The 25,409-nt window shown below is 43.6% G+C and overlaps 1 protein-coding gene and 1 long non-coding RNA gene across 2 annotated transcripts; one reads left to right on the forward strand and one right to left on the reverse strand.

The window, feature by feature from the left end:
- The first annotated feature begins 760 nt into the window (after window positions 1-760).
- Window positions 761-18,913, forward strand: krt222 (keratin 222). Its single transcript, XM_069907171.1, has 6 exons — window positions 761-911; window positions 1,182-1,310; window positions 7,783-8,003; window positions 10,560-10,636; window positions 11,194-11,287; window positions 14,215-18,913. Exons 1-6 carry the CDS (start codon window positions 789-791, stop codon window positions 14,426-14,428), a joined length of 858 nt encoding a protein of 285 aa, XP_069763272.1. The 5' UTR covers window positions 761-788; the 3' UTR covers window positions 14,429-18,913.
- Window positions 11,807-25,396, reverse strand: LOC138747681 (uncharacterized). Its single transcript, XR_011347610.1, has 5 exons — window positions 23,392-25,396; window positions 16,934-17,031; window positions 14,595-14,772; window positions 14,279-14,498; window positions 11,807-13,566 (listed from the first exon to the last, which is right to left on the reverse strand). It is a non-coding gene; the product is annotated as an uncharacterized lncRNA (long non-coding RNA).
- Between the last annotated feature and the right edge of the window lie 13 nt (window positions 25,397-25,409).

The raw sequence follows: 25,409 nt of genomic DNA on the forward strand, positions 1-25,409 counted from the left end.
AAAACCCTAGTCTTTCCCCCCTCCCCCCCAGGTTTGGGGAGTCTAAATCTAGAGGCCTAGATTTAATGTGAGGGGGAAAAGATTTAAAAGAGACCTGAGGGGTCACTTCTTGACACAGATGGTGGTGGGTGCATGGAGCGAGCTGGGGTGGTACGGGGAGGGACTTGTAAAGTTGAAAAGGCAGTTAGGCAGATGTATGGAGCTGTCTGCTGACCTAAGAAGTAAGGGAAGGGTATAAGAGAGATGTGGAATGAATGCAGACAGATGGGTCTAGATTGGGTCAGCATGGACTAGTTGGGCCGCAGGGCCTGTTTCCCTGCTGTTTATAAAATGACTCGAGAAAATTGAAAAGTGGTTGGGGAAGGGGGTTATTCGCCAATGGATTAAAATTTAAAAAAAAACATGCAGGTGCTAGAAATCTGAGACAAATAAATGTTGGGAATCCCTCAGCAGGGCCAGGCAGCATGTGGGGAGAGAGGTGCCACCTTTCTCCAGGGTTGACCGCCCTAGCCTCTCTCCACAGAGGTTGCCTGGCCGGGTTTTGCTTCACTGCTCCATTGATGCCGATGCGGGATCCCGCGGGCTCCAGAGAGCCGTGCCCGAGCGCGCACGCCTCCGCGGGACGGGCCGAGTGGGAGCCCCGCTGGGTTTGCAGGGCTGCCGCTGTCAGTCCGGGGAGGAGTGTGTGTGTGTGTGTGTGTGTGTGTGTGTGTGGTGGTTGTGGGGGGGGGGGGGGGGGGGTGCTACGCTTGCCCCGGGACGGACTGGGAGGTGCGCTCCTGCCGCTGATGCTGGCCGCCCAGGAAGAAGATGGCATGGAGCTGCCTCCGCTCCTCGCAGACGACCAGCGGCAGTGCGGACACATGATGCAGAGGAGCCGGCTGCTCACGGACCGCTGCCGCAGCACCCAGGTGGAGCTGAGCTCCCTCCCGGCCTGTCTCCCACGTCCCGTCCCCTCTCAGCCCATCTCCCCACATCCCGTCCCCTCCCGGCTCGTCTCTCCACGTCCCGTCCCCTCCCGGCTCGTCTCTCCACGTCCCGTCCCCTCCTACCCCGTCTCCCATGTCCCGTTACCTCCCGACCAGTCGCGGCTCATCTTCCCCCCTCCCGTCCCGTCCCGGCCCGACCTGCGCCACACACAGCATCCTCGCCAATCGGCGCTCTCTCCTTTCTTTGAGCAGGTTCCGAGTGCGGGAGAGGTGGAGTTGCCCGAGGATAGACACTCGCTTCAAGCTGCCAGGGCCGAGCTCAAGGATGCCAGGCGCCAGTGGCACAACCTTCAGCTGGAGATAGAATCTCTGAAGGCGCTGGTAAGGTGGTGCGGAGACTTATTTTTGAAGCCACCTCGCCGATTGTGGGGCAATCCACATCCCCCTCACCACTGCCCACACCAACCTGGTCCTTTCCATCGGCGTTCACCGATCGGCGTTCAGCAGAGGTCACTGGGGTCTCCCGGGATGTCCAGATTGTCCACCCGCTACCTCACAGAGAAGCGGAATCAATCCTGACCCCTGAATGGTGTTTGAAGGTTCTCCCGTGGCCCAATAGGTTTCCAAGACCTCTCAAATCCCAAAAAGAGCGGGTTGGATGGCTAATTCTCACTGTGAAATGCCCCATAGGCTGAAGGTTAGGATTGGAGGGGAATTGATTGGAATATCCATGGAATAAAATTATGGACAGTATTAATACAGTGGGCTGAAGGGCCTGTTTCTATATTGTCTGACCCTGCCTCAGTTCAGGTCAACTTAGATTGACAGTAACATCTACGCTTTGTAGCCCAGCAGGCTGAGCTGGGCAGGTGTTGTAACCCAGCAGGTTGACCTATACAGGAGTTGAAGGCCAGCAGATGGACCTCTGACCTGTACAGGTGTTGAACGCTAATGACCTGTAATACCTCACTGAAACAAAAAACCAGACTGATGCTCAGATAGGCTCTGAGTAAGCAGAAAAAAATACATAGAAATGCTGAGAACTTAGCCGGTCTTGCAGCATCTGTAGAAAATAAAGAGATGTTGCTGACATTTGGGGCCTGAGCACTGCTTCATTGAATAAGCAAGAAACAGGAATGCTCAGAATTAAGTCAGTGCTGGCTGGGGAAGGATGCCAAACCAATGATGTATTCTTTCTCACCATCACTTTTCTGTGCAACGATAGGAAGTGTACCACCTCCCTTTTGATCTCTTCCTGCCATCCAGGGAGCCAAACATTCTTTCCAGATGAAGCTTTCAATGTGCATTTTGTGCCATGTGCTTCAACTTTTCTGATGACTGTTATGTGACATCTTATAAAAAATCCTTGTGGAAGTTCATGCACAGCCCATCTAAGGCATCATCTCCAGCTCCATCTCATCAGTTTCTTTTATTCATTCAAGGGCATCACAGGCTGAGCCAGCATTAATTACTCATCTCTAATTGCCCTTGAGAAGGTGGCAGTGAGGTGCCTTCCTGAAACACTGCGGTCTTTGAGCTCCGAGTACACCCTCAATACCATGAGGAAGCTCCAGGATTTTGGCCCAGCGATGGAGAAGAACAGCAAAATATTTCCAAATCTGGTTGGTGGGTGGCTTGGAGGCAACTTCCAGATGGCAGTGTTCCTGTCCACTTGCTGCCCTTGTCCTAGCTGGTGGAAGAAGTGGGTTTGAAGGTGCAGTGTCAGGAGTCTTGATGAGTTGCTGCATTGCATCCTGTAGCTGGTACACACTGCAGCTCCTGTGTGTTGGTGGTGGTGTGCGTGAGTGCTTTGCCCTGAACAAATCCATAGTGCCTTGCCTTCCTTCATCCATCTTTCTTCAGTGGACTGTATATCCTTTCTTGCGTCAATGTTTCTAAACTCTTTCCCTTCACTGGTGTTTAACTGACTGGCCTGTACTTCCTGAACTTGTTCTCTCCAGTCCTCTGTGGCCACTTCTAACAAAGGGCACCAGAAGAAGTCAATGCTCCTGTTATTTTCTCTCATACACCCCTCAATCTCAGGACCCATCCCACCTGGTCCTGGTGACTTGGCTACTTTACCTTAAGCCAACCCCTATTACCCCTACCTGTCTCCTCTTTCATTCTAACTTTGGTCAGAATCAGAATTTATTGTCGTGAGCATGTCATGAAATTTGGTGTTTTGCGGCAGCGTCATGGTGCAAATATACAGATTATAACTATCTTATGTCTACTATAAAAATAGAATAATAACAATAATTGTGCATGAAAAGTAGGGCAGTGCCTTTGGTTCATTGATTATTCAGGAATCTGATGGCAGCAGGGAAGAACCCGTCCTTGTGCTGCTGAGTGCTCGTCTTGAGGCTCCTGTACCTTTTCCCAAATAATAGCAGAGTGAAGAGGGCATGGCTTGGGTTGTAGGGGTCTTGAGGATAGAGACTACTCTTTTTAAGACACTGCCTCATGTAGATGTCCTTGATGGTGTGAAGTCTGGTGCCCGTGATGTTGCAAGTCAAGTTAACAACCCTCTGGAGTTTATTCTTGCCCTGAAAGTTGGCGCCTCCATACCAGGCAGTGATGTAACCAGGCAGAATGCTTGTAGAAGTTTATGAGACTCTTCGGTGACGTACTGAACCTCCTCAGACACCTCACAAAGTATAGCCACTGGTGAACCTTCTTTGTGATTGCATCAATGTGGAGGCTCCAGGACAGACCCTCAGAGATGTTGACAACCGGGAATTTGAAGTTCTTGACCCTCTCCACTACTAAGCCCTTGATGAGGACTGGGTCATGTACTCCCAACTTTCTCCTGAAGTCCACAATCATCTCCTTGGTTCTGCTGACACTGAGTGCAAGGTTGTTGGTGTGACACCACTCAACGAGCTGATCTATCTCCCTCCTGTACGCTTCCTCATTGCCATTTGTGATTCTGCCAACAACTGTGGTGTCATTGGCAAACTTGTAGATGGCATTGGAATTGTGCCTGGCCACACAGTCGTGGATGGATAACGAGTAGAGCAGTGGACTTTTTTCTCAAGGTGACCCAGAGCTGAGTGGAGAGCCAGCGATACTGCATCTGTTGTGGAGTGATTGTGAAGATAAGCGAATTGCAATGGGTCCAGATCTTTACGTGTAAATTCTGGCCATGACCAGCCTCTCAAAGCATTTCGTCACAGTAGAAGTTAGTGCTACTGGGCGGTAGTTGTCGAGGCAGCTCACAATACTCTTCTTGGGTACTGGGCCTCCAGTGAAGTCAGGTACAAAGCATTCATTCAGTCCCTCTGTGTTAGGTGCAATCTCATTGTTGCCCTTCATCAGTCCCACCACCCGTGTAGTATTATCCCTTGACTATTCAGACATTTATTGAACACATTTGGATTCCCACTTGTGTTGACATTGAACCTTTCTTTATCTGCATCTGATTCTTTTGTAATTAGTAGTTCTCACTGATCATTACCATCCGATTTATAGCATGTGCAGCTTTTTAAGACTTTATTGTCCTCATTACATCTGTTCTCTCGAACCTGTATCATCGGCAAACTTGAATTCGTGATCTCTCACTCACCTCGGTCACAGAGAAATATTGTAAGCAGCTGAAGGTCACGGACAGATCCTGTGGGGCTTATTACTGGCTGCCCTTGCAAAATGGTTCACTTCATTCCGCCTTTGCTATAACCTTCAACATGTGCCAGAATTACAGCCTCCTACCACATCAACGTTAGCATAGGCAAAAGAATTTGATCTGAATGGGAAGATTTGTGAAGGGTATGTTGTGCCAATTGTATTGATTGAGGCATACATACATGACATCACATACAACCCTGAGATTCATTTTTCCTGTGGACGTGGTAGAAATAAACTGTGCAAAATTATTAGAATTTAATAGTGCAAAATTAAACTGTGCACAGCGTAAACATGTAAATAGATAACAAATGCAAATAAACTGACTGTGCAATGCAGAGAGAACAAAAAATCAATAAAGTGCACAAATAAGAGCCCTTAAATGAGAGAAACCTGATGGTGCGGGGGCAGCAGCTGTTCCTGAACTTGGTGGGGTGAGTTACATTTCTCAATAGACAGTGACAATAACTGACACTTTGGCAGAAAATCCAGCCTCCTCCCTGACGTTCCCATCAGCAGTAACAGGAGCATAAATTAGAAATAATTGCCTGTCAATAATATCTCAGTCACACACCCTGCTCAAGACTTTGTTTTTTTTAAAAAAAGAAATGAATTTTTAAAATAAAAGGAGTGTTTTAGTTAGGGATTAGGAGCTTTGTAAATTCTGAGTGGTTCAACTGCTGTCAGGCAGTGTGTTCTCATATTAGCAGGCATCGCCCTGAATAGCAACACTTAAAAGAGGCGAGTTGGCAGCTGGACAAAGCTTCATGTTTCAAATACTGTATAGGGAAAGAGCTATTGTCAGTTACACTTGACATGACGTATTCCCATATCATCTGCATTTCTGGTAGCAATTGATACATCAAAACAATACTTATTCCTCAGTCTCCAACTCAGGGTGAAACCTGACACCATATAAAACACAGAAAAATGACAGCACAGTACAGGCCCTTCGGCCCACTGTGTAAATGTTTGTAAATCTCCTCTTTCCTATAGTGAGTTGACTAGAACTGAACATAATTTTCTAAGTGGGATCAAACTAAAATCTTATACAGCTGCAACTACCTCAAGGCTCTTGAACTCAATCCACAAGACCATAAGATATAGGAGAAGTAGGCCATTCAGCTCAATAAGTCTGCACTGCCATTCCATCATGAGCTGATTTATTCTCCCACTTCGCTCCATTCCCCGCCTTCTCTCTATAACCTTCAATATCCTGACCCTTCAGATATCTATCAATCTCTCAATGGTTAATCAAAACCAACAAGGCGTAAGCCGTCTGAACAATACTACCAACGTGCAGCAGCTTTGAGTGTCCCATGGACCCCAAGATCTCTCAGATCGTCCACGCTGCTCTGAGTCTTCCCATTCACATTGTATTTAGCCTTCAAATTTGACCTACCAAATGAACCTCTTCACAATTTTCTGGGTTAAACTCCACTTGCCACTTTTCAGCCTAGTTCTGCACCCTATCAATGTCCTTCTGTAACCTCTGGCAGGTCTCCAAATGTTCTACATACTTAGTGACATCTAAAGACTTATTAACTCACCTTTCCACTTCCTCATCCAGCTCGTTTATTAAAACCACAAAGAGGAGAGGTGCCAGAACAGATCCATGAGGAACATCACTGGTCACCGACCTCCAAGAAGAATACAAACCATCTACAACCATGCTCTGCCTTCTCTGAGCAATCCAATTCTGTATCCACAAAGCAAAGCCTCCTTGGATTCCATGCCTCCTTACTTTCTGAATGAGCCTTGCAAGGGAAACCTTATCAAATGCCTTAATGAAATACACTACATCTACCACTTTTACCTTCATCAAAGAACTTAGTTACATTCCCAAAGAATTCAGTCTCATGAGACATGATCTTCCCCTGATGAAGCCACATTGATTATCTCTAATCAGATTATGCCTCTCTAAAGGTTTGTGAATCCTAACTTTTAGGGTCTTTTGAATAGCTTTCCTGGTAAGATTTCCTGGTCTATAATTTCCTGGGTTATTCCTACTCTCTTGAACAGGGAAACATTTGTAATCCTTCAATCTTCCAGTACTTCTGTTCCCAGTGTCAATATGAAAATCATCGCCAGTGGCTCAGCAATTTCCTCCCTCATGTCCCACAGTAGCCTTGGGTAAATCTTGTCTGGTCCCGGCAACTTACCTAACTTCCTGCTTTTCAAAACCTTCATTATCTTTCTTAATGCCAGCATTTCAGTTGGGTTTAAGTCATCCTCACAGTCGTCAATGTCCTTCTCTCTGGTGAATACTGAAGCAAAGTATTCATTAAGGAGCTCTGTTACCACCTCCAACTCCATCACGTGTCCACTGATGGGTCCTATCCTCACACAACTCCTCCTCTTGTTCTTCTCATACTTGTAGAATGCCGTGGGGTTATTCTTAATCCTGCTCACCAAGGGCTTCTCAAGGCCCTTTCAAGTTCTCCTAAGTCCTTTCTTAAGATCTTTCCTGGCAATCTTGTAATTCTCTGGAGCTCTATCAGTTCTAAGCTTCTCTTTTATTCTTAACCAGATTTTCTTCATCCCTTGTACACCATGCTTCTTTTTACCTTACTATCCTTTCCCTTCCTCAATGGAATATACTTGTTCAGAGTTCTCTGAATATTTGCCATATTTGTGCTGTACATTTCCCAGAGTACATCTGCTCTCAATTTATGTTCCCAAGCTCCTGCTTAATAGCATCATATTTCCCCTACTCCAATTAAATGTTTTCCATAGAAACATAGAACACTAGAGCACAGTAACAGGCCCTTTTGGCCCACGAGCCCAATTACACCCAATTGAACTACAACCCCCAGTACATTTTTTTGAATGGAGCCCCCGGGGAAAACCCACACAGCCACGGGGAGAACGTGCAAACTCCTGACAGAGAGCGCGGAATTTGAAATCTGGTCCCAATCGCGGGCCCCATAGTGCTAACCATGGTGCCCCCCTCAAAGCTGGCTGCTCATTCCACATTCCCACCACTCTCTGCGTGAAGTTCCTCCTAATGCTCCTTTTAAACTTTTCTTCTTTCTCTCTTAACCCATGTCCTCTAGTTTTTATCTTGCCTAACCCCAATGGAAAAAGCTTTCTTGCAGTTAATCTATCTATACCATCATAATTTTGTCTACATCTATCAAATCTCTAGGGAATAAAGTCCTAACCTGTTTATCCTTTCCCTGTAACTCATTCTTCAACTCCTATCAACATTACGATCTATTATGGATTGCAGCAAAAAGGTTTGGAGCGTTGCCTGCAAGCCACAGAACAGAGACACAAGCTGCAGCTGAGGAGCATGGCGAGTGTAATTGGGAGCCTGGAGGATGAGTTGAAGGAGGTGAGGAGAGATATTGAACACCAGGTTTGGGAACATGAGTTGCTGCTCAACACCAAAATGAGACTGGATGGCGAAATAGCAAGGTACAGGAGTCTCCTTGACAGTGAGGAGGAAAGGTGAGTACTCTGTGCAGTGTGGTATTCTTGTATGAGATGTTATTATTAAATAAAAGTTTTAATTTTCTGTTTGTTTGATAATTTTTGAGTATTTTAGCTCCACATTTTCTGCAAAAGCACCGATTGTACGATTCATCACAGTGGTGTGCCACCCCTGTGAAGCGCCGCCCCTGCAGAGCACTGCACATGCAGTGTTGTACCTGCAGGGCGCTGTACCAGCTGTGTGCTGTATCTGCAATGTAAGGTTAAGACAGAGAAGCAGAAATAGGCCATTGAACCCTTTGAGTCTGGCCTGCCATTTAATCATGAGCTGATCCATTTTCCCACAGCCCCACTGCCCGGCATTCTCCCCATAACCTTTGATCCTCTGACTAATCAAGAACCTATCAATTTCTGTCTTAAATACATCCAATGACTTGGCCTCCAAACCTGCCCATGGTTACAAATTCCACAGATTTACCACCCTCTGGGTGAAGAAACTCCTCCACGTCTCTGTTCTAAGTGAACATCCTTCAATCTTGAAATTATGCCCCTTTGTCCTAGACTCTCCCACCATGGGAAACAACCTGCCTACATCTACTATGTCCATGCCTTTCAACATTCAAAATGTTTCAAAGAGATCCCCCCTCATTCTCCTAAATTTGAATGAGAACAGGCCAAGAGCTATCAAACGTTCCTCATATGATAACCATTTCATTTACGGAATCACCTTTGTGAACCTCCTCTGAATTCTCTTTCTAGCGTTATTACATTCTTTCTTCAATGAGGAGCCCAAAACTGCTCCAAGTGAGGCCTCAGCAGTGCCTAATAAAGCCTTAGCATCACATCCCTGCTCTTGTATTCTATTCCTCTCAACCTTCAGGGTATCCTGCATGAGAGCTGCCAGGTCCCTTTGCATTTGGGTATTTACAATTTCTCCCCATTTAGAAAATAGTCGGCTCATTTATTTCTTCTCCCAACGTGTTTGACCACACACTTTCTAACATTGTTTTTCATTCGCCACATTCTGCTAATCTCCCTAAGTCTTTGTGCAGCCTCCATATTTCCTCCTTCAAATAATCTGCAAACTTGGCCACAAAGCCATTCATTCTATAATCTAAATCACTGATATACAAGGTTAAAAGAAGCAGTCCCAACACCAACCTCTGTGGAACACCACTAGCAACTGCCAGTCAACCAGAATAGGATCCTTGTTTTCCAAATCTCGTCTTCCTGTCAATCAGCCAATGCTCTATCCATTCTAGTATTTTTCCTGTTATACCATGGGCTCTTATCATGCCTCATGTGCGGAACCTCGTCAAAGATCTTCCAAAAATCCAAATACATCCACTGCATCTCCCCTATCTAGCCTCCTTGGCACTTCCTCAAAGAATTCCAACAGGCGTGTCAAACAAGAATTTCCCTCAAGGAAAATCGTATTTCATTGCGCTGTACCTGTTCATGGTTTTTAGCTCTGTCAGGGAGCTGAAGACATCAGAGAGATAACATCCCCACCCTCAAGAGGCTAGGCAGCGTTATCTCTTCCCTCAAATAAAGAGGATAGTGGGTACATGGTTGAGCACCTTGATATGGTGTGGTCAATAGGGAAGGGTCAGAGGCCTGTCTCCTCCGTGTGCTTATGTATCAGACCGTCATTGGCGATTGCAACAGGGAATTAGAGAGGGTTGCCTCAGACTGTGGGGCGAACATAAGACTCACTCCGACAACCGGAGTGGAAATGAACAGCAAAAACAAGTTCAAGTTTATTGCCACATGGTTTGGATGCAGTGAGAAAGTTTGTTGTGTGACTAGTTCTGCTAGACATGGGTCAGCAAGTAAACTTCAGTGCAGTTTACAGAGCAAAGATAATGTCATTGTATCGTGCGAGGGTCATTCCAGAGTCTGTAAATGGTGGGAAAAGAACTGACCTTGAATCTGATAGTGCATGATCTCACACTCCTGAATCTTCATCCCAAAGGGGTGGGGGGGGGGGGGAAATGGTGAGATGGGTCTTTTAAAGTAGCAGTGGGAGGTGTTGATGGAGGTAAGGGGGGGGGGGTTTTCTGTGATGATCTGAGGTTTGAGGGGAAACATCCTCATGAGGGTGAGAGGAATAGAGGGAGATGATGGGGTAGCGGTAAAGGAGAGAGGGGGATGGGTCTGGTGGGATGCACACAGACTGGAAAAGAGGGGCTGACCAGCCTGTTTCAGTTCTGTGAATTCTTTGCCAATTCGAGAGAGCAGGAACCTGCATCCAACACTTCAGTAAAGTGTGTTTCTTGGATAGCTTTCACCAGCATGCAGAATGTGGGTGAGGAGAGGTTGAGGAAGTCAGAATAAAACGTTAGCAAACTGGTAAATGTAATTTTGAGGTTGTATTACAGGAGGCACCTGGTCTGTCAGTCAGAAGGGGCTATCAGTGGGAGTCTGTAGGGCCTTGTGAAATTGCTGGGTGCCAAATATGCAGCTGAGCAAAGGATGACTAGATTTCTTTTGCCATCACAGTGACTGAAAGCCAACAGTTCATCTCTGCATCACAAGAATAGTTTTATAACCTCTGCACTGTTCTCGTTTCAGACTCTCCAGGGAAGCTGCTGTTGGCTGCCCATCATCATATGGCTGTTTCCTTCAGAGAAAGGTGACTATCCCTTCAGGTAAGTGTCACCTGTGACCCACTTTACAATCTGGTTCAGGAAGTTTCCCTGAAGTACCTTAAAATTTTACCCCTTTGCATCAGGTTCCCAAAGATCAGGGTCATGGTGCTGAAGTACAATCCGAACCCAAGGGGCAGCCCTTCTAATACTCTGAGAGCCTATGACAGAGAGTTTAGAATCGCTTGTACAGTTCTGCATCCTTCCTGTAGCAGGCGATCAGATCTGCACATGGCAACACATCAGTGGCCTCCTGAATGCTTTGTACAGTCCTTGGTTGACTCTTTTGTTCTTGAACATCTACTGTCTTCCTGCCTGTTCTATTACTTGAGAGCTCATGCTCTCAGCTGTGTGTTTGTAATCGACTCTGTATTCAACCATTTATTATGGTACTTAACTCATTCCAAACGCCAACTCATTCCATTTGTCACATTTACTCATCTGACCAGACTTTCTGCTTAGGTCCCTAGCCAAGCAAGTTTGGTCAGACGAATCTGAGTATGTCCGATGTCTGTTTTAAAGATATGGTCACACATTGACAGATATCTTATTTTCTCCAGCCCCTGCTCTAATTGAAGGTGAGATGGTGGCAACACAGGAGATCTTTGGTCACAACATGGTAGCTGAGAGTTCCAATGCTCCTGGCAAGATTCAGTAAGTGCAAGAATTTTTTCATTTATCTCAGTAAAGTGCTAGATAAGCAAGGGTGGATCATTTTTATTCCTTCCTGGGATGTGGCCATTGTGCCAAGGCTGACCTTGACTTGAGGAGGTTAAGTGAGCTCCAGGCACTAGTTGGCACCCTGATGTTCACTCAAGACCACATCAATGTGGGACTGGAAGAACAAGTAGCCCAGGACTAAACTCTCAAAGATCTGGAGGGACAGTTTATTTTACTTGGAAAATAATTTGATTTTATGGAATACCATTTCTTTGCTCTATGTCTACCACCACAGAGGTCCTCCATGGGGAACAGCTTCTCCCCATGAGTCAGACAGGGAGGCTGTCCTACTGGACACATCTTCCTGCTCTATATTTCACAACTCTCATGTTTTTTTTTCCCTAAGCTGTCACTCTCTACTCCATTCAATTTTTTTTTCTTTTTCAATCTTTTTATTAATATTTCATAATATACATAGGATAAGAATATTCAACACAATTAAAATGGTCTGTCCAAGTCTACATAGTATAAGCATCATATATAAATTCCAAAGAGTGAAAATGTGACATATTAGAAATAATTATCCTAACAAGGAAAACAGAGATAAAGAAATAATTATAATATTATATTTTTGAAAAAACAACTAATCTACTGAAAAAAAACTGAGCGGCCTATAGTTTAAAACATAGCTCTGGTCCAGACCTACAGATGATAAAAATGGAAAGAATTATGTTACATCTAGAAAGGAAGAGTTAATTCATAGAATAATGCCAGTTATGTCCCATGGAAGTAATCAATAAATAGTTTCCATGTTTCTTCAAATTTAATAGTTGTATCTAAACTACGACTTCTGATTTTTTCTAGATTTAAGAAAGATGTAATATATGAAAGCCATTGAAATAATGAAGGAGAATCAGAGTTTTTCCATTTAAGTAAAATGGCTCTTCCAGCTAAGAGAGTAGAAAAAGTTATAACTCGATCTGCAGAAGTAGTTAAACAACCTATATTTGTAATTCTAGAAAGAGCAGTTAAGGGGTTAGGTTGTAATTGAATAATCAGTAGCATTGATAGAATTTTAAAAATATCTTCCCATTCACTTTTTGACCAGATGAGTGTATAGCACAACCCCATGGTCACCCTGGTTTTACCCTGTCAGAGACATCCCACCTTTCCAACAGGGTTAGTACATTCACAGATAACCAAAATTAGTTGTGGGATGGACAATAAGGAAAGATATCTGAGTTTACAACAGGATCTTGACCAGCTGGGAAGGTGGGTCAAGAGGTGGCAATTGGAATTTAGCTCTGACAAGTGCAAGATGTAAAACCAGGGTAGGACTTCCACAGTGAATGGCAGGGTACTGGGGAGGGATCAGGCCCTCAACGTCTCCAGTCTTGATGAAGAGCTTCAGCTCAAAATGTCAACTGTGCTTTGCTCTCACTGATGCTATTGAGCAGTTGAGATTCTCCAGCAGATTGTGTTTTGCCCTGAAGAGTGTTGTAGAGCAGAAAGACCTAGGAGTGCAGGCGCACAGTGCCTAGAAGTAGTGACTCAGGTGAACACGGTGGTGAAGAAGGCATTTAGAACATTTGTTTTCATTGGTCTTGAGTACAAAATTTGGGAAACTGAGTACGTCATTGATGAGACTGCCCTGGGAATATTGTGTGTAATTCAGGTCACTCAGCCATGGGGAGGATATCATTAAGCTGGAAAAAGGGCAGAAGAGATTCACCTGGATGTTGCTGGGATGTGAGGGCTTGAGTTATTGGGAAAAGCTTGGGTCTTTATTTCCTGGGTTGGGAAGGATGGATAAACAAGGAAAATTAAGGGAACCACTATTGATTGGCAATCAAATGGGGAGCTTGACGGAGTGAACGTGGAGTTAGGTAGACTTTTGCATAGACGGGGAATCAAGGGATCTGGGGAAAAGGCAGGTAGGTGGAGCTGAGTCCAGGTCAGATCACGTCATGATCTCATTGAATGGTTGAGAAGGCTCGACAGGCCACATAGTAAACCCCTGCTCTTCTTTCTTATGTTCTTCTGAGACGCTAGCAGGGTTTGTGTTTGAGCAGAAATGGTGGAGAATGAATCATTCACAACTTCCTTGTGTGGCTGCTGGGTTGCATCATTCCCAGTGCTTCTCTTGGCTTCCTCCCTCCTGTTTCCTAGTCCTTCGGCACGCTGCCCCTGTACGTTCTCCTCTCCTCAGCAGGCACATAGGCACTCTTCTTTGCACTGTTGCTACAGGAATCAGGGTGGAATTCTACCCCATGCTGGAATGCACACCATATCAAGAAAGACAAGAGAGACGAGGGTTATACTTGCTGGAATTTAGAAGATTGAGAAGGGATCTCATTGAGACATGTAAAATTCTGACAGTACTAGACAGGTTAGATGCAGGAAGAATGTTCCTGATGTTGGGTTCATTTTAGTCTAAGAAGGAGGAATTCATTTAATTTAGACATACAGCACAGTAACAGGCCCTTATACCCAAGACGCCATGCCACCCAATTGTACCCAATTGACCTATAACTCCGGGTTGTTTTTTTGAATGGTGGGAGGAAACTGGAGCATTCAGAGGAAACCCATGCAGACACAGGGAGAATGTACAAACTCCTTACAGACAGCACTAGATACAAACCCAGGTCACCGGCGTTGTAACAGCGTTGCACTCACCGCTGTGCTAACCATGCCACCCTGTGACTGAGATGAGGAGAAACTTCACTCGGAGTTAGATATGGCCCTTATGATCAAGGGATGTGAAGATAAACCAGGAATAGGGTACTGAGGTCATGTGATCAGCTGTGACTGTACTGAATGGTGGAGCAGGCTGTAAGGGCTGAACGGCCTTCTGCTCAGCTTTTCTATGTTAAAACACTGTGACGGTTCAGACCTTCTTGGCATCCTTGTGCTGTCCACAGGACGGAGAAGGTGGATGAGGTGATCAAAGAATGGGAGTGCTCTTTCTTCAAAGATAACCCTCACCTCCGCAAGAAATCGGCCTCTCTCCGGTTCGACCTGCACCTGGCTGCAACAGAGGAAGGATGCTCTCCATACAAGCAAGCTGGACTCCCCGACATCGAACTCCGGCTGGTAATGAGGAAATCCAGCAGCATCCCATCCCTCAAGTCATAGCAAGCTCAGCGCCAGAGTGACTTGCAGCTCTCCTCGCCCCGCTCCACCTGAAGCTGATGCACCACCATCCCTGTTGGTGTAAAACGGGCCGTGTGTCTCTCAGTATTTATCACATTTCTCCATAAGCAAGGGTGCATGAAAATAAATAAAACAAGTGGCAAGTTACCTTGGAGAGGGGGCTGATCTTAGCAGCAGCGATGAGGGTCTAGGGACCTCTGCAGGCTTGGTGGTGGCTGCTCATCATCCACTGGCACAGGTTGGTTCCACGGTTAAGAGGGAACAGACAAATTGTCCCTGACATCCTGCTGACTATTGTGTCCAGGCTGGGAACTGTAATCTGGCATCTGTCAACACCAGGGGGAAACGAGTGAAATAAAAACTGATAAACAGACTCAATGTGATTATACAAAGCCTGAAATTAATTCAGATCCTTAAATGGCTTCGTCCCCATAACAGTAACCTTCAATGAATGTATTTGAATATTGTTTTCTTTACTGTGAAATATATGTAACACTTACAAACACAGGCCAGGCCAGAGGGAGTGAATGTTGAATATTCCCCCCGCCCCCCCGCCTCCCGTTGGTGCGTAGGGGGGAGGTAGCTGTGTCAGTGAGTGCAGGACTGGAGAGAGGGGCTGGCCGGGGGCTTGTGGTTGAGTTTGTCTCTTGCTCATCTGGTCCCTGGGAGCCCCGGGCAAGGACAGTCCCCACTCAGTGTTGGAAAAGACAGCTGAAGGTGGATGAGAAAGGACAGGGTGCATGAAACTTAGAATGGTACCAGTGTACTTGGTCTTAGGGATGGATAAGGGGCCTTCCTTTAGCTGTGGGCTCTGGATACTGACACACTATTGATGTCTCAGAAAAGAGCCACCTCTAAAGAATTCTCTGACAAGAGATGTTTCCTCTTGGTGAAAGTCTAAGAATGGATCAGTGTAGGAGTCCAAGGACAGATCAGTGTAGGAGTTTAAGGACAGATCAGGGTCAGGGCAAGGACTGACTAGATTGCTTTAAAGACTAAGAACAGATCTTGTCGCAGTCCAAGAACAGATCAGCGTAGGAGTCTTAAGATAGATCAGTGCCTGAGTCTGTGGACAGTTAAGTGTCGTGGTCAAAGGACAGATCAGTGTCGGGGCAAACACTGCATTGCTTTAAGGTATTTGGTGATATGGCAATGTCAAATCATCCTGAAATGCCCACCATTCTTTTTCTCCCACTGATGTTGCTCAATATGATGAGTTCGTCCAGTGGATTGTATTGAGATTCAGACTGCAGCATCTGCAGGTTTCATTAAACTGAGTTCTATTTAATCCAACAGTTAAGTGACAGGGTCATAGAGTGGATAGGCCTGAGAGTTAACATTGAGGTCTAGTGATGGTGTGAGAGGTTAGGCTGTGGCTTGGGTCGGATCAGACCTCACACCATGTAAACCTGGCAGTCCACGGCAACTTTCAGCTGTCCCATTTACCTGAGCCACCTAACTACCCATGACTGGTGAGGTGATGCCTGGGTTGCCAGAGGAATTCCATTCATTATGCATTGGTCTGTGGGTCCTGGCTGTTCCTGAGCAAGGCTTGCCAATGGATGCAGGCAACCAAGAAAATTAGAACAGATACAGAGGAGCTTTGGAATTCCTGCATGTGATCTCTGCACTGCTGCAACCCCGGGGGACCCAGCTCTTTTTATTGCTTACTGCAGAATCCTTCATTTTGCAGTCGTGCAATGTGGTGTGAAATCCAGCAAGACCTCTGGGTTTCTGACAGCATCAATTATAAGTATCCATGTATCTAGCAATCAAACAATGAACACCTTGAGAACTTCATGAGTGTCTTCAAAGGAATACTGCTGATACAAATGAGAGGACCATGGAGTAAAGGCTTGGTCAGAGAAGAGCCAATAAAGGGATGAAAGATAGATCTGGGGAGGATTCCTAATATATCAGGTTATGGATGCAGAAGGCATGGCCTGTGGGTACAGTGGTTCCCATAGTGACTTCCTCTCGTAACACATTTTGTGCACTGTTGCACCAAATCTCCCCTCTCCAGTATGCAATAGGGACAAGTGCTGGCAATGAGAGGTGGAACTAACCACTCTCTTCCTGGCTTGAAAGCATTTAGTCCATCTGCCTCTATAAGCTCTTGTAGGAAGAAGCCATTCAGTTTGAACGGAGCTAATCCTTAATGCTATTGACCCACATTGGTTCCATGACCCTTGTTTAGATTGACCATGGAGTTTCTACGTAGGCTTTTGGTATTTGATCCCAACAAAGCCATTCAGTCAAGTGTCTGCAGGTGCAGGTCACAGCTAAATGTGTGAAGCCTATATCCATATCTCAGCCGTTGCAAAATCTTAAAACTAACGATTGAATGTTGTGGAAATCTCCTATAAACTGAGATGGCGACTCTGTACTACTGGAGCAGCCACACCATCCCTTTCCACTTTCCCACTGTCCCATCCCAGACAACCTGTGTAAACAAATGTCCTCTCAGACGGTCCTTGCATAACTTACTTCTGCTTCAGATTTCTGGGTCCCAGGAATCTCAAAGCACAAAATCCAAGACAATTCGTGTCTCTTGTTTTCTTCCTTCTGTTCTCAAGGCATTAGGGCTGGAAAAACAAAGTGTTAATAATTATTTCTGTCACACTGGGGTCACAGGACTTTGGGATGTGGGTTTGGGTTTCAGACTGACAATTACATTTAGACCATGTTTAGATAGTGGTTTCAAAATAACGAACATCCTTCAAACTTCACAAATGTTATCAAAGAACTACTGCAGAGCTGGTTAGAAGGACATTTAGGTCAGGCCTTTGGGAAAGGGATATGTAACAGAGGTGCAGGGATGGAAAATGTTGAGTTAAATTTACAACATGTAAAAAAGGGGACTCTATATCTGAACTAGTCTGAGCCCACCGGGGAATGCTTGCTCAGACTGTGTAGAGAACTTTACTCTGCATCTAATCTATGGTGTTCCTGTCCAGGGAGTGTGTGGTCAACGCAAAAACTTTGCATCAGACTTCCACTGGTTAATGCCCTTGAACCTTTTAATGCAACACTGTAGAGAATACTTTGCCCTTTTTATAAGTCATGTTGGTTAATGTCCCAGTGAGTATTCAGTGAGGCAGTGGAGAGAGAAACGTTATTCTTTATCCAAGTTGTACTGGGATATTGTCGAGAGAAACTGATGCATGTTAGTTAATGCTGTGGGAGGTTTAGTGGGAAAGTGTAAAATTTTACCCTGAATTTTGCATCTGACTTGATTCTGGTGCCTTTTTTTTTTTGTTGCTTCATTTACTATTGATTCCAAGAAAAACCTCAGACTTTAACTGGAAAACTAGTACCTCTGATTGGGATAAATATCCATCTCTGTTCAACTCTCGATGAATGGTGTTAGGTTAGGGAATGTGTTCAGTAAAACCAGCAACAGGACTGACTGTTTTGAATCAGAGGTTCTTGGAATTTGCAGCATGAACTTTCAATCCACCCTAAAGATCTGTGAAGTGTTCTTGAAAAGTTTGAATGAAGTTTCATAATCTCTAGGACAGCACAATAGAGGAAACATTCAAATTCTTGCCAAGCTTTTCCTTAACCATGCTTGCAATGGGTATATAAAACAGACCTGAATTCTATATATAATATTGTGATGTCTTATTGCAAGTTAAATTACTGCTGTTGAGGTGTGGAACCTATATTTACTGACAGTGTTGAACTACTGAATAAAATATTGTTTCTATGGCTTCTCATGATCATTTAATAATGATAAATCCCAATCATCAATTATGTTTTTATTAACATAGAACTTGTTTTTTTTTTCTGTTCTGAAGTGTCTCCCACCCATCTTGGGAGTGGTCTTTCACACAGGAATGACCAAAACTCCAAATATCTGTACCACACTGCGAGTTTAGACAGAATATCTGAAGTGCGGTATTTACATCCTATTCATTAGCCCGTTGGTCGCAGATCACCTACAGTTCAGTTTATACTGCAGGTGATCCGTGAAAAAAACTAGGGGTCGTGGAGGTAAAATTTCGTAACGGGAATTCCCATTACGATCTTTTTACACAGACTGCCTTCTGGAAAATTGGGAATAATTTCCCGGAACACAGGGGCTGCGTAAAAAACATAGTTGGTAAAAATTAAAAAGGTTTCTGATGTGTGAATGAAGTGGTGCTATTCCTAAGGCTAACTTCGTGATGAAGAGTGCTAACTCACTTTACTCAGACCTAACAACAAAAGATTGGAATACTGTTTCTTTGTCACTTCTTCATGTATGTACTGCAGATGTCCAAAGTCTGAAATAAAATTAGAAAATACTGGTCAGGTTGTCTCTGTGGAGAAAGTTAAACCATTAATGTTCCAGATAACTCTATAACTCAACAGCTTCTTTAAAAAAGTTTCAATCCAATTCAATCTGTTGAGGCTTACTTGGTAAAATGCCCTTTCAGAAGGAGTTGGCACTGCATTTAGTCAATAAATTCCCTTTGAAAATTATTTAGGTTGTATTTTGTCATTAATTCTGTTAAAACCTGTTTTGTGGGTGTATCTATTTTTTATCATATGCTACAGGTTCCTTGCATGAAGTGTGAATATGTGTACAGTATGTTTGTGTGTGAGAGTCAGGGAATTGGTGGGCTGAGGCAGGGAGGAAACAAGAATGGTATGATGATTTGTGCCCGGTTTAATTAGTTCACAGTTCACATTAATAAGGATAGGTGGCTTTACACATCAGTTAAAAAGTCTTTATGTATTCCCCTGTAACAATGGCTAGCTCTTGGAGCTGTCCCATCAGTCCCATTCTCCTATTTATTTTCTTGCCACATGCCAATCAACTTCTTTCCAAATCTCCTACCAGCTGTTTACGTTGGAAGTAATTTGTAATCATCACCAGGGGAAAAGTCACATGATTGCAGGGAGAATGTGCAAACTTTACACTGGCAGACCTTCTGTTAGGATGGAACCCAGATTATTGAAGCTAGAAGGAAGCAGCTCTACTGATGTGCCACTGTGTTACCGTTTGACCATAAAGTGCTTGAAAGGAGATGGACCCCAGATTATTGAAGCTAGAAGGAAGCAGGTCTACTGATGTGCCACTGTGTTACCGTTTGACCATAAAGTGCTTGAAAGGAGATGCATTAATGGAAGTTAATCCTATTGAATGAATTTGAGAGTTTATTGTCATATATAGAAGTACAATGTACAGGTGCACTGAACCTCTTTCTACAGCCATACAGGTATGTTGAACACAAAAAAGAGTAGTATAAATTTCAATGATCACAATTGCTGATGTTATTAAGAAGGCGCATGGTGTGATCGAGTTCAAGAGCCATAAGCGTTACAATATAGAGCCTACTTGGAATATTGTGTTCATTTCTGGTCACCTCATTACAGGAAAGATGTCGATGCTATAGAGGAGGTTCAGAGGAGATTTCCAAGGTTGATGCCTGGATTGAAGAGCATGCACTATGAAGATAAGCTGAGTGAGCTTGGTCTTTTCTCCTTGAGAGATGACCTGATAGAGGTGTACGAGATGATGAGAGGCATTGATCATGTGGATGGTCAGAGGCTTTTTCCCAGGACTGAAATGACTAACAGGAAGGGGCAGAGTTTTAAAGTCCTTGGGATTAAGTACAAGGGGGATGTAAAAGGTACATTTTTCACATAGAGAGTGGTGAGGGCATGGAATGCACTGCCAAACACGGTGGTGGAGGAGGGTACAATAGAATCTTTTAAGAGTATTATATAGGTGCATGGAACAATGGAGGGTTATGTAGTCGGGACATTCTAGGCAGTTGTAAGAGTAAGTTATTAGGTCGACACAACACGGTATACTGTGCTAAACTTCTATATGTTCCAATATGCAATGAGACAGAAAAAGAGATAATACATATAAAAGGATAAATAAATAAACAGTTGCAGTTAGTGCAAAAACAAAAGTGATATTTCAATAGTGCAGACAGATCTTTCGGTGGTCCTGGAGTAGAACCCTAAATAATCCTTTAGTGACTATATGCAGTTTAGTTATTCAAGCTAAAAAACATTTGGTTAAACACAAAAAAATTTTTTAATGATTGTCCTTCTGACCTTTTAAGTGACCTGATTTTAAATTGATGTAATTTTTTTTTCAAAATTGTACTTAATATTTTAATAGTTTTCATTAAAGCATAGAGTCATTTTCTTGGTGATTTTATTAATATTGAAAATTCTCATCCGTAACTGCTGGTGTCTTTAACTCCCCAAAAAATAGGATCAATACGAATAGCTGCTCTAATATTTGTGACTGATGATCATTTGGCATCCTCTTTTCTTCCATCTGGCCTGAGGCATTTTTTGTAGGCAGGGTAATTAAATTATTTTTCTACCAGATGTACAAAATTTGTGTTGGATGAAACTTAGGTTTGAATCTTAGATCTCTTGCACCAGTTCAGTTGGTTTAACGTGGATGGCACTCAACCAACAAAACACAAGGCTATAATTATAAGATAATGGGCAACACAGTTAGTACAACACTATTTCAGCACCCGCGAGCCGGGTTGCTGTCTGTAAGTAGACTGTACACTATGTTCTGCCTTTTACTGCATAGGTTTCCTCCGGGTTCTCCAGTTTCCTCCAACCCTTCAAAACATACGGCATTTGTAGCTTAATTAGTCATGTGGTGTAATTGGGTGGTATGGGCTCATGGGGCGGAAGGGCTTGTTACCATAATCGATCTCAATTAAATTAAATTAAATCATAACAACGTGAGTTTGTTGTTATATACATTGTATAATATACAGATACACTGAAATTCTTACTTGCTGCATGAAAACAACTTCAGTAGTGCAACGCTGTTACAGTGTCAGCGAACGGGGTTTGAATCTGGCCTATCTGTAAGGAGTATGTATGTTCTCTCTGTATCTGAGGGAGTTTCTTTCACTGCTTCAGTTTCTTCCCACTGTTCAAAAACATACCAGGGTTATCGGTCAACTGGGAGCAAATGGGTGGCACGGACTCGTGGGCCGAAAGGGCCTGTTACCGCGCTGTAAGTCTAAATATAAAAAAATTTAAATTTAACATTTAATTTAATTATGATTTGTACATCAAATTAAATAGAATTTATTTAGCATTATTATAGAGCTTCCAGATAGAATAATCTATAAATAAATGTGAATATCAGTGTTGATACTTGCTGAACTACAACCTTGAAGTTTGAAAGAGATAGCTGTAAAGATGGTGGGTACATTGGTTAGCACCTTTCAAAACTTTATAGATTGTAAAATTGTTCCTGAAATAAACTGGGGCTATCACAAATGGTCTGTTTTAATTAGTATGAAGCACAGGGCAGAGAAAGATTTGCATTTATATTGTGCCTTTCATATCACTTCCCAAAACACTTTATATCCAATAAAGTACTAGAAACATGTTGACAGCTGTGACACAGAACATATACTAATCAAGTTCCACATAACAAACTCTTCAGCAATATTCACTGAGATAAGTGCTTGACTGGGAGAACTCTCTGTTCTTCATTAATACAGTAGTGCATTTTTTTCTCTGCATTCAGGATATCTGAAAGACAGTACCTCAACCAATACAGCATTCTCCAGGGCCTGGGCATTCGTAATCAGGATAGGTGCAGACAGGCTATAAAAGCAGCTCACATATACAGATGTTGTGCATTGCATTGATATAGACTGAATGCATGTCAGTGCACATGTACTTCAGGCAATAGCATAATGTGTGTACCTAACAGAATTTATTGTCTTCAGGAAGATTCAATACAGCAGAAATGTCTTGTCAATGTCACAACAACCATGATACATTCTGTGACATTTGTGGCGAGTATAGGCTCAAAGATGTAGCATGACTGCACATATTAAGAGTGCCTATGAGTTCTACTTCAGTTGAAAAATTGGTAATCAAGACAAATCCTGGGCCCCTCTCATTTGTTGTGCAACATGTGCAGTCAACTTGAGAGCAATGGCTCAGAGATACTCTGAAGTCAATAAAAGTTAATTTAATGTTTCTCCAACTTCCTACATGACACAGCAAGTTGAAATTATCTTTGTGTTCAGCTTGAATTTGTCAGTTATAATTCACCATTTCTTTTCAGGAAGCAAACCTCTAGAAAAACTTGTTGCCCGGTGTAATTTTAGCCTTGCAATGAAATGACTGAGCTGAATGTATTGAGGCATATACAAAAAAAGTTTAAACTCTCATGGTTGGGCAAAGGAATGCAGGTTTACATCAATAATGAGCACATTTTTAAACTGATTTCAGGAATTTTTAGTCTAGGCACATTGAAATGAGCAGACGGTGTTAAATTAGTTAACACTTGGTTCAGTCTTAAGATGCAAGAGGTTTATTTGCATACAGCTTGAAGGCTTTTTCAGAGTTACACGTAGTCATGGTTTCATGTTAACTGCATTCCCCACAAAGGGCAGAAAGCAGATTGTTGATACATTTATTACTAATATTTGGTGCACAATGCAGAACTATGAGGTTATTCAACTGGTCACTTGCTCCACAAAAACTATTCAGTTAAAGCATTTATCCTGGGGTTATTCTCCTACCATCCATTACAGTCATCTCTGCCTCAAGAAGGCAGCCAACATCATACACCACCTTGGTCACCACCTCTTCTCACATCTACCTTTGGGCAGAAGGTACAGGAGCCTGAAGACCAGCACCTCTTTCCAACCTCTATCAAGCTCTTGAACCTTCCCTTGTTTTAGTCTGCTTGGACACCACAAAAGAACTGTCTGCACTATTGCAAATTCCCTTTTTTGCATGAGGATAACTATGAATATTTAACATGTATCTATCTTTTGTATTTGTTGTCTCTTTTTAATTCAAATTATGTATAGTGTTATAGACTTTTTTTTAAATGAAGCACCTGTTCGGCTTCAAGAAGTAAGAATTTCTGTACATAAGTCACAAAAAAAAACTTCATTATCATAATACTCTAAACAAATTTTCTTCTTGTTCCTAACCTGAGGCTGGTAAATGCTGGGAGGGATTCCATAGCTGGTTCTTCTGCAATATAATTGATGCCTTCTGGCCCTTCAAAAAATTAATGACTCCTGTTATAGGTGGCCACTGCAGGAAATGCAATTTCTTGTGGAGAACTGACAAATAATGATTTATGTGCGAGGCTTACCATAACTGGGTTCCGATATTTTACCCTGGTGTTGAAGAAATGGAGATCTATTTCATGGATCTGAAAGAGTATTTTGGTGTTCCCAAAAGGCTGCTACCATTGATGGGTGAAGTTACATGTTCAGAGATTTTGGAATAACTTAGGCGTGTAACGGTATATTTTCTACAGCATGTATACTACATATATAGACTCTTTACACTGGTAATAGGGAAGATGAATCTCTGCAATGACATAGTGTTAATCGAGTGGGTTGCTTTTTCTTGCATGGTCTAGGAGCTACACTCATGTGGAGATTATTTACCTGGTGTTCCTTGCAGAATGAGGAAATTTTGGGGACGATCCTCTCACTATAGGATACCCAGCCTCTGATCTGCTCTTGTCACCATGATTTTCTTTGGCTGATCTAGTTCAGTTTCTGCCATGTGATGATCTCCAGGTTGTTGATGGGAGTTGGCAATGGGCATGTACTGAAGAGCAGGTATGAAATTTTCATTTCACCCTATTAATCCCTCATAATTTTATAAACCTGCATCAGGTTACTCCTCGGCCTCCTATACTTCAGAGAAAACTGCCTAAATTTGTCCAACTTCGACCCATAACTCATACCCTTTAAACGAGGAAACATTCCTGGTAAACATCTTCTGCACCTTTTCCAAGCCTCTGTAAACTTCCTGTAAAAAGACGACCAGAATTGTAACCCAGTTTTATATCACTGCAACGTGACTTCCTTATTTTTGTACTCAATCCCCTGTCCAGTGAAGCCAAGTGTACCATACACCTTCTTTACCACCCTATTTACTTGGATGTCCACTTTTAATGAGGACCATGACCCTAGATCCCTATGCATATCAATGCTTTTGAGAGTCCTAGCATTAACTTCAGACTTTCTCCTTATATTTGACCACCCATCATTTCTCTGCCTACATCTGTACCCATATTCTTTATTTGTTTCTTCTGGATCCATTTGCAGTGCCTAAGTTGGGACAATAACACCAGAAGGTCCAGAGACAGGCCGGGAGTGATGCACCGGCCCTGGCAGAGCAGTTAACCGGGCCACCATAGGACTGGCGGCCCTCAGCTCCCCAGCTCAGGGCACCCAGACACTGGGTTCCCCGCACCGCCCTGGGCTGTTGCTTAGCTAAACAAAGGAACTGACTGGGGACTTCTGGAAGGGGAAAATGAAGAAAACACAAATTAGTTTTCATCAAGGGGTAAGCAATGGAGAAGGTTAAGAACTTCACATTTCTGAGTGTCCACATCCCTGGAGATCTATCTTGGGACCTTCATGTTGAAGAAGACTCACCAGAGGCCATACTTTGTAAGGAGTTTGAGGAAATTTGGCATGCCACCAAAGTTTCTTGCAAATTTCTACATGTATTGTGTGCACAGCATTCAGGCGGGTCGTGTCACTGTCTGGTATGGAAGTGCCAATGCACAGGGCGGGGGTAGGATTATTAACACATCACAGCCACCAGTCTTCACTCCATCGAGGACATCTACATGAGGCGGTGTCTTAAAAAAGCAACCTCAATCCTCAAGGTCCCTGGCTATGCCTTGGTCACGCTGCTGCCATTGGGAAGGAGGTGCAGGAGTCTGAAGACGAGCAGCCGCCAGCGACACAAGGACGGCATCTTCCCCTCCGCCATCAGATTCCTGAATGATCAATGAACCACAGGCGCCGCCTGCTTCTGCACGAAATTATTTTTTAAATGCCACTTACAGCAGAGTTTGCACCGTGACGCTGCCGCAAAACAACGAATTTTGTGACATGTTCATGACAATAAATTCTGATTCTGCTCCTCCGGAGGGAGGAGAGACTCAAAGCGAATGAAACTTCCGACAGCGGCAACA

Source organism: Narcine bancroftii, chromosome 12, assembly GCF_036971445.1.
Source record: "Narcine bancroftii isolate sNarBan1 chromosome 12, sNarBan1.hap1, whole genome shotgun sequence".
NCBI lineage: Eukaryota > Metazoa > Chordata > Chondrichthyes > Torpediniformes > Narcinidae > Narcine > Narcine bancroftii.